General features: G+C 44.0%; 1 protein-coding gene across 5 annotated transcripts in view; it reads left to right on the plus strand.

The window, feature by feature from the left end:
- The window catches only part of CTBP1 (C-terminal binding protein 1), a 57,714-nt gene that overhangs the window by 11,179 nt on the left and 28,191 nt on the right, over nucleotides 1–18,344 (plus strand). The window contains exons 2-3 of one of the 5 annotated variants that reach the window (XM_081911801.1): nucleotides 11,056–11,138; nucleotides 15,193–15,413. The exons of 2 other annotated variants lie outside the window; for them this stretch is intronic. In XM_081911801.1, the coding sequence (XP_081767927.1) occupies nucleotides 15,407–15,413 (7 nt within the window). In that variant the 5' untranslated portion in view covers nucleotides 11,056–11,138; nucleotides 15,193–15,406. The remainder of the gene's footprint in view (nucleotides 1–11,055; nucleotides 11,139–15,192; nucleotides 15,414–18,344) is intronic. 2 more of the 5 variants (XM_081911803.1, XM_081911802.1) reach the window with 2 other exon arrangements.

Genomic DNA, 18,344 nt, shown 5'->3' on the forward strand with positions numbered 1-18,344 from the left:
CTGTGCACAACCAGGTGGGAAGGTAACTTTACTGTTTCAGTGATGCTCAGTGTTTCTCAAGCTGTGTTTTCGGTTACTTTACTGAGGAATGAGAGCACATAATTAGTTGACACTTAGAATAATAAAATTGTAGAGTTCTGGGCACTTAGAATAATAAAATTGTAGAGTTCTGGGCACCACAGTTCAAGAAGGACCCTGACAAACTGGAACGTGTCCAGAGGAGGGCAACCAAAATGGTCAAAGGCCTGGAAACGATGCCTTATGAGGAACGGCTAAGGGAGCTGGGCATGTTTAGCCTGGAGAAGAGGAGGTTAAGGGGTGATGTGATAGCTATGTTCAAATATATAAAAGGATGTCACATAGAGGAGGGAGAAAGGTTGTTTTCTGCTGCTCCAGAGAAGCGGACACGGAGCAATGGATCCAAACTACAAGAAAGAAGATTCCACTTAAACATTAGGAAGAACTTCCTGACAGTAAGAGCTGGAATTTGCTGCCAAGGAGTGTGGTGGAGTCTCCTTCTTTGGAGGTCTTTAAACAGAGGCTTGACAACCATATGTCAGGAGTGCTCTGATGGTGTTTCCTGCTTGGCAGGGGGTTGGACTTGATGATCTCTATGATTCTATGAAAGAACCACGAAGACCCCCTGCGATCCAGGAAACTCTGCAAAAGCCACCCAGCCTCTGCTTGCAAACCTCCAAGGAGAATCCATCGCCCCCCCCAAGGGTACCCAGTTCCACACTTGAACCGCTCTTGCTGTCAGAAAGTATTTCCTGATGTTTAGTTGGGAATCTCCTTTCTTGTAACTTGAATCCCTTGGTTTAGGTCCTCCCCTCCAGAGCAGGAGGAAACCAGCTTGTTCCATGCGACAGCCCTTTTGGATATTTGAAGATGGCTATCGGTGCATGTTATTCCCCAACTAAAAAAACGCAAAACAACAACGATGATGTCACCTTTCCCCATATCTTTGTAGCCTGGGGCAATTGGTAATTAGCCCAGACAAAGATATGAATGATGTATTACATGGTTGTAACAGTCAGTTTGAACTTTCTAAAGTATGCGTGAGAGATGAGAAGGCCGGTTTTTTCCCCCCTTTGCCGGAAGAGCCCAAAATTGCTTCTTCCTTTTACAATCAATGCTTTTGATGGCTCTGAGGCTGATCATAGAGTTGTAGAGTTAGAAGGGACCCCTAGGGGTCATCTAGCCCAACCCCCTACTCCGTTGGAAATACATAGGTGTCGTACCCAAGTTACACTGAAGTTATACTGTGGGGTGGAGAATCACCTCAGCCCTGAACAGATGGCTGGTTTCGAAGTCTGATAGTGTCCGTTGTGTCTGTAGATGCATGCTTGAAGTTGCTGCATTATTAAACATTCTTCTCATAGTCTTAATAGATAAGAACTTCTTTTTTTGTGTGTGAACGCTGTGAATTCAAAGAAAGCTATGCATATTGGGAGGGCAAAGGTGCCTTTATGATTCCAGAGAAGCTGAAGTAGTCAGTGCTGCAGTAGTTATCAGTGATGTTGATTCAGAGCCTGCCTGAAAAGTGTAGCAGGATAGAGCATGGCCCATGTACTGAGTCAGATTTTGGCCCAGCTAGCCTAGGGGTGTCTGTTCTGCCTGGCAACAGCTCTAAAAGGTCTCGGGCAGAGCTTGGTACTGGCAAAATGTGTATCATCATCAACCTTTTATTTGACCGTCAGTCAGATTTGTCAATACACAGTTAAAAACATCCAGGAAGATTTTAGAACTTAGCCAGCACTAAAATGGGCTAAACAGATAGCCCCATATCTATACAGTCAATTATAGTCTTGCGACGCTTAAAAGCTAAAAAGAGAAATTTGGCCACCAAGGAAGGTGTAGCTCTAGTGACATTATTCAGCAAGTGTAAAACCTGGTTTTCTCCGGGTAGGAAGCTAAATTGACATAGGAGTGGGTCTATAAAATTTTGTCTAAGCTCTGCATAAGAAGGTCAAGTCAAGAGAATGTGTTCGGTGGACTCAACCACACCCATGGCACAATGACAGGTTCTCTGGGCATATGGTACTCCCCTGTACCTTCCCCACAATATCGCAGAGTGAAGGACATTTAATCTAGCCGCTGTAAGAAGTCTGCGGTATTCCACATAGTGGATTTCTGCAAGGTAGGGGGCTGGTATGGTCCGAAAAATCTGGTCCCCTAGGAACATCCATGGTTTTACCTGGGCTATGTCCTCTTGTCTGGCAATGTCACTCAGTCTCCGGGAGATCACAGCTCTAGCTTGATTGTACGTCATAGACTCAAAGTGTGGCAAAATGTGTAGTAGACCTCTGTGTGTTCGTTATTGGGGGCTGCGGTCCTGTGTTCTGTAAGGTGCAGGATCCCCTGGTTATTTATAAAGGGTGATATATAAATGTAATATATAAAATAAATGGAACACAGGTGGACGTAGGAGTAAAAATACCTAGTTCTGTGCATAGTTGGAGAAATTTAATAACGTCTTAACACAAATAACATTTAAACTACAGTGGTACCTTGGGTTAAGTACTTAATTCGTTCCGGAGGTCCGTTCTTAACCTGAAACTGTTCTTCACCTGAAGCATTACTTTAGCTAATGGGGCCTCCTGTTGCCACCGCGCCGCCAGAGCACCATTTCTGTTCTCATCCTGAAGCAAAGTTCTTAACTCGAGGTACTATTTCTGGGTTAGCTGAGTGTGTAACCTGAAGTACCACTGTATAGCTAAATTATTCCTAAACTTTGTTCTACCGAGAATCACTTTTCTGGTGTCCATCCTTTGCAAACCACCAGATTTTCCCCCACTCCCACACAGGAGAATGTCTAAAAGCCTGTTGAACAAATATGCTGCTTTCTATTCTGGTGCAGCTTCACTGTACAGTGGTACCTCTGGTTACGAACTAATTTGTTCCGGAGGTCCGTTCTTAACCTGAAACCGTTCTTAACCTAAGGTACCACTTTAGCTAATGTGGCCTCCTGCTGCCGTCACACGATTTCTGTTCTCATCCTGAGGTAAAGTTCTTAACCCAAGGTACAATTTTTGGGTTAGCGGAGTCTGTAACCCAAGGTGTTTGTAACCCGAGGTACCACTGTACACTGAAAGAACAAAATGAACGGAAAGTGGACTCAGTAGCAGATAGACACAGTCAGGTTTGTTGCTGCTGCAGTTCTCCGAAATGCTTGCTGTAGTTGGTCTCGTGACGAACTAAGTGGATGGGTGCTTTAATGGCCTCTAGGCGATACCTATATTGTTGGTGTGGCCAGTAGTGCTGGAATATACACCTGTACCACTGCCAGACTCAAAAGAAACCTTCAGACCACCAGCGTCTTACCACATTCGTCTTTTTAATAAAGTATTGCCGAAGAATTGATGCTTTTGAATTATGGTGCTGGAGGAGACTCTTGAGAGTCCCATGGACTGCAAGAAGATCAAACCTCTCCATTCTGAAGGCAATCAGCCCTGAGTGCTCACTGGAAGGACAGATCCTGAAGCTGAGGCTCCAATACTGTGGCCACCTCATGACAAGAGAAGACTCCCTGGAAAAGACCCTGATGTTGGGAAAGATGGAGGGCACAAGGAGAAGGGGACGACAGAGGACAAGATGGCTGTACAGTGTTCTTGAAGTTACCAGCATGAGTTTGACCAAACTGCGGGAGGCAGTGGAAGACAGAAGTGCCTGGCGTGCTCTGGTCCATGGGGTCATGACGAGTGGTCATGACTAAACGACTAAACAACAACATTGTACATTGGGGTGGCTTACTCTCAAGAGACTACGATCTACTTTCAGAATTAAAAAGGGGGGTCAGCTCTAAGTTGCTGAGCTTTATTTAGGGAGGAGAAAGGCCCTTTTTAAGGGGTTAAAAAAAAAGCTTTGGGGGGTGGATTTAAGGCAAGGGACAAGGGGGTAAAGTCACTTACAAAAAAGATCACTATGGATCAAAACAGCAGCACAGAGAAAGCTCCGTCTTCCCTTCCAGAGAACATACAACAATGGAGGGCAGGGTGAGGGAGCAGGGCAGGAGTCAGTTTTAGCGACACTAAGGAAAGGGAGCCAGAGATCGACTGTGATCTACCATAACCTGGTGGGGATCTACCAGTAGATAGCGATCCACCTGTTGGACATCCCTGTTGTGGATCATCTGAAAGCATTCTGAGGATGCTGATCTGAGCTAAACAAGCGATATCTAAATTTGGTCTTAGCCAAAAGACCGGGAAGCATTGAGTAACCCACAGCAAGTCCTTAAAGCAAACAGATACCATTGTGGCCTTTCTTTGAAGATGCTGCACAATTTCCTGATGTTTATGAAATACTTACCTCCCTTTATGTTAAGCCTCTTTCTTTCTGTCCAAAGGGGAAAGATTATGGCCAGCCGAGTTAAAATTATGCTGTTTTTTTTTGGGGGGGGGGAGCAAAATATTAATTCCCTGACAAGCTTTCTCATACAGTGGTGCCCCGCAAGACGAATGCCTCGCAAGACGAAAAACCCGCTAGACGATGAAAATGTCTTGCGAGTCTTGTGATTTTTTCCCGCTTCCCCCCCCTTTTCTAAGCCGCTAATAGCCTTTTAGCCGCTAAGCCACTAAGCCTTTAATGCTAAGCCGCTAAGCGGGTTGCTTCGCAAGACGAAAATACCGCTAGACGAAGAGACTCGCGGAACGGATTATTTTCATCTTGCGAGTCTTGCGATTTTTTTCACTCCCCCCCCTTCTAAGCCGCTAATAGCCTTTAAGCCGCTAAGCCTTTAATAGCCGCTAATAGCGCTAAGCCGCTAATAGGGTTGCTTCACAAGACGAAAAAACCGCTAGACGAAGAGACTCGTGGAACGGATTATTTTCGTCTTGCGAGGCACCACTGTAGCTATATAAATCAATTCCTGGATTTGGGGGTGGGTGTTGACTAGATGAGCCTTGGGACTCCTTCCATCTCTACAGTTTTATGATCCTAAGTTTCCCAAAAGGAAACTGTGCTGTAATTAATAGCAGAGCCTGAAGAGGTTTTTATAAGGAGCTTGATTTGAGATGTCAGATTGCTTCTTACGTGAAGGTAACAGGCAGTTCTGCAATGCATCGGCCGATGGTTAGGTCTCCATGTGCCAAGCTAAGCTACTCTTCAGCCACCGCAACCGGCAAGAAGAAAGTAACAACAACAATTTATTTATACCCCGCCCATCTGGCTGGGTTTCCCTAGCCACTCTGGGTGGCTTCCAACAAAACACGAAAATACAATAATATATTAAACATTAAAAGCTTCCTTAAACAGGGCTGCCTTTGGATGTCTTCTAAAGGTCACCTATAAATGGGTAAATAAGCAAATTTTGCAACCAGAGTTGCACTCTTTTTATACATCTACTAAGAGGTTAGCAGCCCACATTTTCACAGCCAGAATGGAAATGTAGGATACCGGCTTTTTAACAGGCAAAAGCCTTCTGCCGGACTTGACATCTTTCCGCAGGGCCTGGAAGACAGAGCTGTTCCACCAGGCCTTTGGCCAGGGCACAGCCTGACTCCCTCCTTTGGCAATCCTCACAGAACTCTAGCCCAGTGGTTGCCATTAATTTGATTTGAACTGATTTTATAATGAATTGATTTTAGAATGCTGTATTATTTTACTGTTGTTAGCCGCTCTGAGCCCGGCTTCGGCCGGGGAGGGCGGGATATAAATAAAACTTTATTATTATTTGTTACTCTACCGATCAGGCTGGCGGATGAGGAAAGTCTTCCCCTCTTTTGCAGCGAACATGGAAAACCCAAGTTGACTGATGCCAGTGGAATGGAGAGATCCACTCCTCTTCCACCAGCAAACTCGCTTGCATGGGATTCCTTGTTGCCTGTGGCTACCAGGTTAAAGGGGGGGGGGGGAAATCTCTGCTTATGTGGGGCTTCCGTTCCCAACCACTTCACATGTCAGCAGGGCGCATGCAAGTCTGTCCTGTCCCCTTTCAGTGCTGAAAACAGTTGTGCTTGTGTTGATCAGGCGCAAATGGAGAGGTACCTATGGAAGTCTGCTTAGACGTCAACACTGAACTGAAGGCGTCTGAATGGAATATGCAGCAGCCAGACCTCCTCTAAATGTCCATGTGTGGGGATGAGGATGCACAATCACATAGAACCATAGCTGTTTGTGCAAAGGCAGGGCCAATGTAGTTCATGTGACGTAGGGATGTGGTCAGCAGCGTTTTCCCCCTCCCCACCTTCTTTTACTTATGGGAAATTGCTGATCAGGGCTCATGCAGATCAAAGAATTCCAATTTAAGTAAAGGTAAAGGGACCCCTGACCATTGGGTCCAGTCGTGGCCGACTCTAGGGTTGCGGCGCTCATCTCGCTTTATTGGCCAAGGGAGCCGGCGTACAGCTTCCGGGTCATGTGGCCAGCATGACTAAGCCGCTTCTGGCGAACCAGAGCAGCGCACGGAAATGCCGTTTACCTTCCTGCCTGAGTGGTACCTATTTATCTACTTGCACTTTCACGTGCTTTCGAACTGCTAGGTTGGCAGGAGCAGGGACCGAGCAACGGGAGCTCACCCCGTCGCGGGGATTCGAACCGGCAACCTTCTGATCGGCAAGTCCTAGGCTCTGTGGTTTAACCCACAGCGCCACCCGCGTCCCTAAAGAATTCCAATTAGCTTTGTCTAAAACGGCCTGACAAGATACCTCTTTGCAGCTGTGACGTATCTGAATAAGAACACAAGCTGTCAAGTTTCTTTAGAGTTTAGATTTTAAATGCATTAAAATCTTTGGAGTGTCTTAGCAGATGTGGCACAAACAATCAGCGTGCTTGGATTTTGAGACCCCCCCCCAGCAAAACAGAATATACGTTTTGATGATTACATAATCATAAATGGGCACAGAAAGTAAATAGGTCAGCGCTATATTCAGGGTTGGCTGATTTTAATCAAGGAGAATTACTTAGGTTATTTCAATAAGAAAATAGAATTAAATAATGAATTTAAATCATTTCACGTACAATAATATGTATTGCTTGCTTGCTACGGCAATGAAGATGTATTAGTTTACTAGTGTAAACTAATACATTTTCGTTGCCGTAGCAAGCAATTAATACATATATTATTGTACATGAAGTGGTTTAAATGCATTATTTAATTCTATCTAGAAGCATAATGCAAAATCTCTGGTCTGCAGCAAACCTTGTGTAATGCACAGTTATATGTGATGTAGAGAAAGGAAGGAGGTGTGAGATGGAGAGTTTTCTGTCTGGTTTTCTTTGAACATACAAGGACATCAAGCCAGATCGCTGACTTGAAGAGCCAGAACATAGCACAGTTAAATGTGTTGGATAGTGCATTGAGTGCCTGTAACTTCCCCAGAGGGAGGCTGGTAATTACTAGGTAAAAGCCGTCCTTCAATATGAAATGCAGTTGCTTGGAGAAATATTCCCCCCACAGCGTTTTTTCCCCTCTTGCGCAAAGCAAGCATTAATGCAGCATGTTTGATAGAGCTTGGTTGAAGAGATGAATTGTGGATTTAATAAAGGGTCATGAGCCCATATAGCAGAATGGTTCCAAACATTTCTTTTCTGATGCCCTCTCTTAATAGATTTACGGTGGTTTAGATTGATTATGAGTTAAACATCTGGCTAGTTCAGATGAAAACTTTGAGCTAGGCTAAGAACTTTGAGAACTGAAAGAAGAAAAGTCACTTGATCCACATACATATTGACTAGTATTCTGACCTCTTTTTCTTAATGGCGACGGGAACCATTCATAATGTAAGAATATTCTTCATAACTGTTAGCAGGGCAGTGGGGTGGGGTAAGTGAAGAGAAGCGACAACAGTTAACTAGAACATTGTTCACCACTCCTGCTCAGATTGCACAGAAAAAGCATTTTGGTTCCTGAAATTCATCCTGGGGCCCAGGCATCATCACTTGGCTGCAAATGGCTGCACAAGGGGCAAAATGCGCCTTGCTAATTTCGAACAGTGATTAGATGGCACATACGACAGCAGCCTCCGTCAACCTGGTGCCATCCAGATGTTTTGGGATGCAGCTCCCATCAACCCTGACCCTTGGTGGCTGTGGTTGATGGGGGAAGATGGGAAATACAGTCCAAAACATCTGGAGGGCACAATGTTTACAAAGGCTAGTAAAGGTAAAGAGACCCCTGTCAATTAGGTCCAGTCGTGGCCGACTCTGGGGTTGCGGCGCTCATCTCGCTTTATTGGCTGAGGGAGCCGATGTACAGCTTCCGGATCATGTGGCCAGCATGACTAAGCCGCTTCTGGTGAACCAGAGCAGCGCACGGAAACGCCATTTACCTTCCCGCCGGAGCGGTACCTATTTATCTACTTGCACTTTGACGTGCTTTCGAACTGCTAGGTTGGCAGGAGCAGGGACCAAGCAACAGGAGCTCACCTCTTCGCGGGGATTCGAACCGCCGACCTTCTGATCGGCAAGCCCTAGGCTCTGTGGTTTAACCCAAAGCGCCACCCGTGGTGTTCCATAGTAAATTCTAGTGCCTTTCCATTTCGTACATGGCTGCCTGGCTCTACCCCACTTCCTTTGATTTGCAGCATTGCAGGGCCCAGTTTCACAAGAATAACCTGTAGCACTTAATCACAGAAAGCTTCGGAAAGCTGGGCTGTAAGTGATTTTAATAGGCTCAGATGGCATCAGGGACTAATGGTGGGAGGGGGATACTAGATGATTTTAAACGTAACATTTTTCTTTTTATCTATTCTGCCACAAATAGCAAGTTTAGCTAAGGGGGAGATGAATCACAGCGAAAGCTTTACTACAGAGAAAACCTTCAGAAGTTGATGTCTCAAGAAAAGGAAAGTTTGTCTCCCTCAGATCAGATGAATTAGCTCTGAGGTGGCTTCCGAATGTGCCGCTCAAAATCACAAGTACAGAACAGGTTTGATTTTGGGAAAACGCAGATTTTATTTTATTTTTTTGTAAAACAAGCTAGGATTGGCCTGTGTAATAATAATATGATCCTTCAAGATGCCATTCCGCTGCTCCCTAGCATTTCTGCTCGAGTCATGGATGTAGAAACCCAGGTGTAGACCCTGATCGAACTGTGCAGCTCTAAAACCAGTTTGCATGTCTGAAACCATTTCAGGCATTGCAGTTTAGCCGTCATTATTCAAATCAGCTGATTGACGGGAAAAGCGTTGAGCAGGTGGGGACTTAATTCCCTTTTCTGAATAGTTGGTGGATGCCATTATTCCTCACAGTGAAAACAAATAGTTCAATATGTTTAAAGTTATTCATATATATATTTAAAAAAAAACAACCCTCTGTTCAAGGTGTGTCCGAACTTGTTCTGAGGTGATAGGATGAACGCCGGTTTTTAGGAAATGATGCCAACAGAAACAAAAAGAGTGCAGTGATTGACGGGTATGGATATATGAAAGTCATGCCCTCTCCTTTTGTTGGCAATAGAGGGGAAAACTTTGCTTCTTTTTATTTATCTCTTCTTGGTTCCTTTGTGCTATTTATCTGAAAATTTTGGGAAGGAATTTGGAATACCCTTGAAGATACCCTGCTTTCATGTGGCCGTATGTTAGCCAAAACATAAATGTAAGTAAAATTATACTTGTGCTTTTCAGTCTTTTATTCAAAAATCTGTGCAAGTAGATTGGAGATCTGAGCTGAACTTTCAAAGGATCAGTAAGACCATGACTTCTCCTTACTTGCAGTGATAAATGCCTTTGTAGTGTTTTCCATATTTTAGTGGGATGGCAGAAGAAACCTTACAAGTGTGTTCTCCTGCATGGTATTGTGTGTTGTGAAGCTCTGTGTCGGGAGTCGCAAACTTTTTTTTGGACCGGTGGGCACATTGTGAATTTTGAGAATGCTTTGGGTGCCAGTCACAAATGCGGGGCATGGCAGAACTAAATTAGATAAGAGTACAGTCATTGACTTGGGTGGCACTGTGGTCTAAACCACTGAGCTCATGGCTTGCCAATCGGAAGGTCGGTGGTTTGAATCCCTGTGACGGGGTAAGCTCCCGTTGCTCGGTCCAAGCTCCTGCCAACCTAGCAGTTCGAAAGCATGCCAGTGCAAGTAGATAAATAGGTACCACTCAAGTGCCTTTGCAGGCAACTTGCAAGACAGACACTCACAAGACAGGTGTCAACTGTGCCGGTTGCGCTGCTTGCTTGCTGCTAACATGAACACAATGACAGGGTCAGTGTTGGGGCAAAACCATCAAGTACCTCCTAGGCTCGGTAACAACAAGTATCTTGTCCGTTAGCTGTTTTCCTACGTTTTGTGGAGCTTTTGCAAAAGAGGAAGCTAACATCCGGAGCGCTTTAAACAACCACCGTATTTTTCGCTCTATAAGACGCACCAGACCATAAGATGCACCTCGTTTTTGGAGGAGAAAAACAAGGGGGAAAAAAATTCTGAATCTCAGAAGCCAGAACAGCAAGAGGGATCGCTGCGCAGTGAAAGCAGCAATCCCTCTTGCTGTTCTGGCTTCTGGGATAGCTGTGCAGCCTGCATTCGCTCCATAACACACACACACATTTCCCCTTACTTTTTAGGAGGAAAAAAGTGAGTCATATAGAGCAAAAAATACGGTACTTGGAATAAGAGATTCACCCAGGTAATCATTGTTTTTAAAGCACCCAGACGTATAAGCAGCAAATGATAAATGATTTACAACCTTCAGGTGCCTGGAAGAATTGGTAGCTTAGTGGGATGAAATTAAGAGATCACAGGGAACATATTACAAGTTGGAGTGCAAGACTTTTCTAAGTGTCTAGCATATGTTCTGTGCCAGCAATGCCATCTCTAAAAAGTATTTGTTTTTAAATGTTTGCATAATGCATGTTAATTTCAAAAAAAAAAAAACCATAGTTCATTTCATGTTAAAGCAAAAGTAAACTAAAATTCAGCCTCTTAAAAAAGCAGTGCCCACAAGGAAGATTATGAAGATTAAGAATCCTAAAACATTTGTGCACGATAACTTCTATAGAAGTGAAAACATGGGACTCCGTTCTGTTATGTTACCCTTCATTTCACACACTTGCTGGTTTGTAATTTATAGGGTTACTCATAAGTGTTGTGCTTTTTTGGCATTTATATATTTTTCAGAAAAAGGAGAATTCAAGCATTTGTTTTGAGGAAAAAAGAAAAAAATTCTTTGGACTTTGCAAACAGATGTTAGAAAATGAAAGGTAGGTCAAATGTTGGGCCTCCAAATCATGGATTTGCAGAGGGATGCAGTGAGCTATGTAATTATAGTGGTCTGTGGAGAAGTGGCGTACAAATCAATTTAAAATTTAACTCTAAATTGTGCATTTCATTCCATTCAGACATGGGTTGAAATGATAGTGGCCAAATCCAGAGAAAGTCACTCAAAGCAATAGGACCAGTTAGTTGCAACTAATTTATGCCCCATTAATTTCAATGGAACTTAATATAACCATATAATCCTATTCATATTTACTCAGATAAGCTTGCATATTTCACATAGAGGGCGCCACTACCGAGAAGGCCCTCTGCCTGGTTCCCACTTCTCACAGTGAGGGAACTGTCAGGAGGCCCTCAGAGCTGGACCTCAGGGTCTAGGCTGAACAATGGGGTGGAGATGCTTCTTTAGGTATACAGAGCCGAGGCCATTTAGGGCTTTAAAGGTTAGTACCAACACTTTGAATTGTGCTCGGAAACATACCGGGAGCCAAAGTAGATCTTTCAGAAACTGTGTTATATGGTCCCAGTGGCTGCTCCCAGTCACTAGTCTGGCAGCTGCCACATTCTGGATTAGTGGTAGTTTCCGAGTCACCTTCAAAGGTAGCCCCACATAGAGCGCATTGCAGTAGTCCAAGCAGAAGATAACCAGAGCTTGTATCACTCTGGCAAAACAGTGTGCAAGAGGTAGGGTCTCAGTACCAGATGGAGCTGGTAGACTGCCGCCCTGGAAACAGAATTGACCTGCGCCTCCATGGACAGCTGTGAGTCCAAAATGACCCCAAGGCTGTGCACCTGGTTCTTTAGGGGCACAGTTGCCCATTTCAGGACCAGGGAGTCCCTCACGCCTGTCCGCCCCCTGTCTCCCAGAAACAGTAATTCTGTATTGTTGGGATTCAACCTCAATCCATTGACCACCCTCCAACCATCTCCAGACACTCACACAGGATGTTCACCGCCTTCACTGGTTCCGATTAAAACCAGAGCTGGAGCTGGGTGTCATCCGCATATTGGTGGACACCCAGCCCAACCCTCCTGATGATCTCTCCCAGCAGTTTCATATAGATATTAAAAAGCATGGGGGAGAGGACGGAGCCCTGAGCATACATATACCAACCTGCCATTACCACTTTCTGGACATGGCTCAAGAGTAAGGAACGGAAGTCCAATTCCCAACCCTCCTAGATGGTAGGATACCGTGGTTGAAATGTAGTAGGATTGCATCCTATCTCCCTCTGGATTTGTGCTATTATTAAGAGAAAACTACATTTTAAATAAAAAAAAATATGATTTTCAGTATTCAAATTTTAAATATTTAGAATAGCGCCTAAAACATTTGCTAAAGAGCCTTGCGATTATGCCTTTAATGCACTGTTCAGAATTTAATCGGAATATAATAAAATATAATAAAACCATCCAATGTGCTACATTAAAACTAAGCAATAGCATAAGGGGTGCTATCGTCAGATCAAGGTGTGGTGGGGATTTTGTTGTGAAGAGGTTTTGCTTCAGGAATTTGTTGATTTATCTGTTCTGTATCAGAAAAGAAAATCATTGCTATGAGCCCACAAAATTTATTGTAATTCCACTCACCCTTAATTCCCTGGCAGGGGGGATGGGGCGCACAATTTTGTGGTTTATCTCGGGTGCCAAAATGTTTTGGGCCGTCCCTGTATATTGGTGAAAAATTGTTCTGGTCCTTGATTTTTACCAAATATCACATATCAAGAAAAGTTTTTAATTTTTTTTTAATCTGTTAAATGGTTAACAGTAGGACGGTTTGCAGAATATCTTGAATAGGCTGACAGTGCCCTAAACACTGCAAAAGAATGTGAGAGTGGTTAAATATTACCCTTGGATCATAAACACATGCATGGTAGGGCTGTGCTAGTGGTCTGCTTCATCAGTGGTCAGTAGACTAAAGGCTGTTTAATAATTGCATTGTTAGATACATAATTAAAAATACATTTGGAAGACATTAAGGGTTTAACTCAGGCATAGGCAAACTCCGGCCCTCCAGATGTTTGGGAGTACAATTCCCATCACCCCTAGCTAACAGGACCAGTGGTCAGGGATGATGGGAATTGTAGTCCCAAACATCTGGAGGGCCGGAGTTTGCCTATGCCTGGTTTAACTTCATTCCCTATGTACAGGAAATTCAAAGTTAAGCCTTCTCACTGGATCTTTAGTTCCTACAGCTGCAGTAAAGTTACGAAGGTCATGTGCTGTATCTTTACGTTCCTCCCAGTTCGTACGGCACGTTTTAGTGCATTTATGACATCGCTACCCAGCCCCTCCATATATATATATTCTGTTGAGTCCATAGGCGCCGACTCCATGGGGCCTGAGGGGGCCCGAGCCTCCTCAAAAATTCGTTTGGGGGGGCTCTGCCCCCCCAATAATTTAAGGAAATTATTAGTTATATTATGCTTTGTAAAATCACAAAATTATGTTGGTATTTTTTATTTTCCTTGTTTGACAATAGTTACCTTTTAAAATACATTCAGTAATGAGTTAAAACAAAGCCACTCCCGATCTAGAGAGGGGGTGGGGTTGCGGGCTCTCGACCCATCAACAATCTTGCGGGGCTGGCGTCAGCCCCGCGAGAAGCGGGGATTCCCCCTAGCTCATTAATATTCACCGCCCACGGCGGCAGCCAATCGGCTGCTGCAAAGGGCGGACCCTCACAGGTTCACTTAAGGTCGGGGCAGCCCGGGGCCCGCCCCTTTTGTTCCCCCAGCAGCAGCGGTTTGGAGGTCTTGGGCCCCCCAATATTTTTTATAAGTCGGTATGGGCCCCCACCCCCCCCCAATATTTTTTATAAGTCGGCGCCCCTGTGTATATATTTATAAACGTACACACATGCACACGCTACGTCATTCTTAAACATCGCTGTTGCTCCTCCCAAATGTGTTCTACAGACCTTACAAAGATATTGCTTTTCAGATGATAACATAAGCGAATGCCACCCTCTGCTGTCAATCACAGTTTGCTCCTCTTGGTGAGTGTGGGCTATTCAGCCGTTCTTGCCTTGCACTGTTTTCCTTTCTGCTTTCCTTCTATAACAGGGGTGTCAAACTCAAATTCATCGGGGGCCGCATCAGCAGTTTAGTCACCCTCAAAGGGCCGGTTGTATCTGTGGGACTCAATATAAAAACAAGTGGAGGTTTCCTGAATGCATGTAAAGTGGAGGTTTCCTGTGTAGAACAGCCGGCGCTGCTAGAGGGCAGACGTTCTCTGGCTTGTAGGCTGCCGCGCATGCGCTGAAGGGGTGACTTTCTTGTGTCAAAAAAAGAAAGAAAGCGAGAATAAAAGGTGAAGGCCGGCGGTGGCTACACGGGCCACGTGACGAGGTCTGGCGGGCCGGATTCGACCCGTGGGCCTTGTGTTTGACACCCGTGTTCTAGAAGGTAGGCTCAAGTGCACTGGCAACAATTTTCGACCAACATGAAAAAGTGTGTGTGTGTTGTTTCTAACTTTTGTCTTTAATAATAATAATAATAACAACAAATTTTTATTTATAACCCGCCCTTCCCGGTTTAAAAATCGGGCTCAGGGAGGCTAACAGCAAATATAAAACATTGATTAAAATGCGACTTAAAAACAGCATAAAATGCAACATAAAATGCAGCATCAATATCAATACAATTCAAAAATTCAGGGGGCATTGGGGGGGGGGGAATTAGCTCACTCTATGGATAGGTGTTAACTTAACCTAAAGCAGCAGGGACTAAACCAGGCATAGGCAAATTCCAGCCCTCCAGATGTTTGGGACTACAATTCCCATCATCCCCAGCTAACGACCAGTGGTCAGGGATGATGGGAATTGTAGTCCCAAACATCTGGAGGGCTGGAATTTGCCTATGCCTGAGCTAAACAATGCCATGTTACCATCAGCACTTAATTTGTCTTCCTGTTCTGCTCATTTGCAGTTGGAAAGTAGATTCAGTGAGAACTTTTTAAGTTTGAACTTGCTGGCTTTTGCAGTTGTCAGACCCTTAATGTTGTCTTACTGTATTTTTTTGTTTTTTAATTTTTTAGTAAAAATTTGAACCCGAGCCCAAGATACAGAGCTTGCACAGTGGATAAGAAGTTTTAAAAGCTTTGGTTCAAGATTGCAGGAGGCTGAAAGAAAAATTAAAGACATGAGAAGGAGGATCAAATGACAGGTTGCTGTGTTGACTTCCAGCACTGAAGATTGTAAATAGCTGAGAAGTGGAATTAATGACTCTGAAACTGAAACCCAGTTTAAGAAATGTCAGGTTGGTAGGGGTTCCTAGAACTCTGGAACTAGCTTACAACTGTTTTTAATCAACTTTTGACTTTGTTTTTAAGGAAATGCTTGTCCAGCTATGGAAACTTAAATGCTTGCTTGTGGCTAAAGTTCTATTTTTAATTTAATTTGATTTTCGGTTCTTGCAAGTTGTGTTGCAGTGAGGGTTTGATCTGCATCCTATTTATGGCCATTGTTGTGTTGGGGACTTTTCAGACACAACCCTAAGCTTACTGGAGTTCCCTGCTACATCTGAACGTAGAGGAACTCTGGTTAGCTCAAACTGGTTTGTTCAAACAAATGAGGATAAATCCATGGTTAATTTTCATCACGGGCTATAATTGAAACCAGCAGTGGGAAATAGTTTTTTGTCAAGCACCACATTCCCTTGGGGTAATTTTGTTTGGGGGCTTTGGAGCCAAAAGTGATTGCGCACCCCATTTCCTTTCTCTTAAATAAATGTATTGATACTTATTCAAAGATATACAAAAACACCCCCCATTACAAAGTATCTTTGCATGATATACAGAGATAAAGCAGCTGCTTAGTCAAAAAGAGAGCAAAGTCAGAAGGAAGAAAAGACGAGAGGAGAATACTAAGGAAACAGAAAGCAAGAGAAAAGGAAAAGAAAGAAAAAAACTAAAGGATAAAGAAGAAAATTAAAGGACTTCTGGCTCTCTGTCCTGCAGCTACATATGATATTCATTCTTTAAGACCCAACCAGTACTAGTGTTCAAAACTTCCCTTGTTCTAGGCACATTTTGCAACAGGGATTTTCATTAGGGCAAGCAGTTTTTGAGCTCCGGGCGCAGTACTGCGCCGAAGATTTCAGATTAAAACTGCAGAGTGGAAGGAAAGGGCGATCTTTTTCTGCCTCCCCACTTCCAGCTACTCTGAAGACTGGAGAAGAGACCCTCTTAAGAATATTAGGGGGGTGGGCAGGAGAAGGACTGGGCCATGTGAAAAACGAACATAATATTTTTGCTGCAGTTTATTCATTTTCAGCTTTGTATTCTTATAAAAAAGTGTGCCTGGACATTCCGTTGCTGTGCCCATAACCTCGGTTTAAGGTGCCATTTAGCTTCTAATTTTCCTATCTCAGTTTCTAACACTGAACCATTCTATCTTCTATAAACCAGTCTTTTTTCAATCTTCAAATCCAGATATTACAAGTTCATTTTCTCTTCTGAGCAAAAAAGTCCATAAGAAAATTCCAATCCTTAACAAATGTCCGTAATGATTTTTCTCTTAATTAAACATGTTGACTTTGCCGTCTCAGCCAATTCCGGTAGTTTTAACAGCCATTCTTTTATAGCGGAGTAGGGTTGTGTCTTTCCATCTTGGCTCATACAGTGGTATCTCAGGTTACATATGCTTCAGCTTACATATGCTTCAGGTTACAGACTCCGATAACCCAGAAATAGTGCTTCAGGTTAAGAACTTTGCTTCAGGATGAGAACAGAAATCGTGCTCTGGTGGCGCGGCAGCAGCAGGAGGCCCCATTAGCTAAAGTGGTGCTTCAGGTTAAGAACAGTTTCAGGTTAAGAACGGACCTCCGGAACGAATTAAGTACTTAACCCGAGGTACCACTGTATAGCAGTCTCACCACTGTAACCTAAACCTTTTCCTCTCTCAATGTAGTCCTCCCTCTTCTATCTCACCCCCCTGCCCATGAGATTAGGCCAAGGGGGGCAGTTGAGCCACTTCTGGCTTAAGTGAACTACGGTTCCCAGAGTTCAAATGTAAAATAATATGGGATTGTGGTTAGTTTAACATTAGAAGCAGATGATTCAGATCTGCTCATGGCTACTACAAGACAGGGGATGCAGTAGAACAGAAGCCCACAGCTTTGGGCAAGATTGTTCGCATAATTTGTGTAACTCGATGAAGATGTCAGCCCAGGATGTGGCAGCTGTGAAAAGGGAAAATTCCATTCTGGGGATTGTCAGGGAAAGGAATCAGAAATAAAATTGCCAATATCCTAATGCCATTATACAAAACTATATACAGTTCTAGTCGCCTCTTCTCAAAAAGGAGCTGGAAAAGTTTCTGGGAAAAAGGCCAGCAAAACGATGAAGGGCAGAAAGGGACTTTTGGGGGACTTTTCAGTTTTAGAGAAAAGACAAGTGAGAGGCAACACGATAGACGTTTATACAATTGAGCCTGGCTTTGAGAAAGTGGATAGAGAAAGGGGGGCAAATTGGGATTTGTATTTAATCAGTTTTTCTTTTAAAGAAAAGAACCAAAGGAGAAAATATTTGCGCTGGGAGTGGGGAATGGAGAGATTGATGCAGTGGATAATTTTGTGGGGAAAGTATTCCACAAAAAGCGCACTAGCCTCATTTCCCAGTATATTACTTAGATTGGGAATTAATGGCACACTGATAACCCGGGGGGTGGGTGAGAAACTATGCAAGTCCTTTCCACTTTGCAGAAACTTCCCTGTATAGGTTTGTGGCTATTTACAAGGTTTATGTTAAGAAAAATGGTAACTGTTTCGTGGAAAGAACCTGTTACATTCTTTGTGCTCTTTTCGGCAACCCAGGTGCTAGACAAACCCAGGTTTTAAATTGTCAGTGGTGAATGAGTAAAGGTAAAGGTAAAGGGACCCCTGACCATTAGGTCCAGTCGTGGCCGACTCTGGGGTTGCGGCGCTCATCTCGCTTTACTAGCCAAGGGAGCCAGCGTACAGCTTCCGGGTCATGTGGCCAGCATGACAAAGCCGCTTCTGGCGAACCAGAGCAGCGCACGGAAACGCTGTTGACCTTCCCGCCAGAGCGGTACCTATTTATCTACTTGCACTGGCGTGCTTTCGAACTGCTAGGTTGGCAGGAGCAGGGACCGAGCAACGGTACCCAGATTCTTTTCCCTTCTACCTGCTTCTGAGAAAATGAATCACCCAGGGATGGTGATTTGGTCC

This window comes from Podarcis melisellensis (genome assembly GCF_964234715.1).
Source record: "Podarcis melisellensis genome assembly, chromosome: 5".
Taxonomy (NCBI): Eukaryota; Metazoa; Chordata; class Lepidosauria; order Squamata; family Lacertidae; genus Podarcis; species Podarcis melisellensis.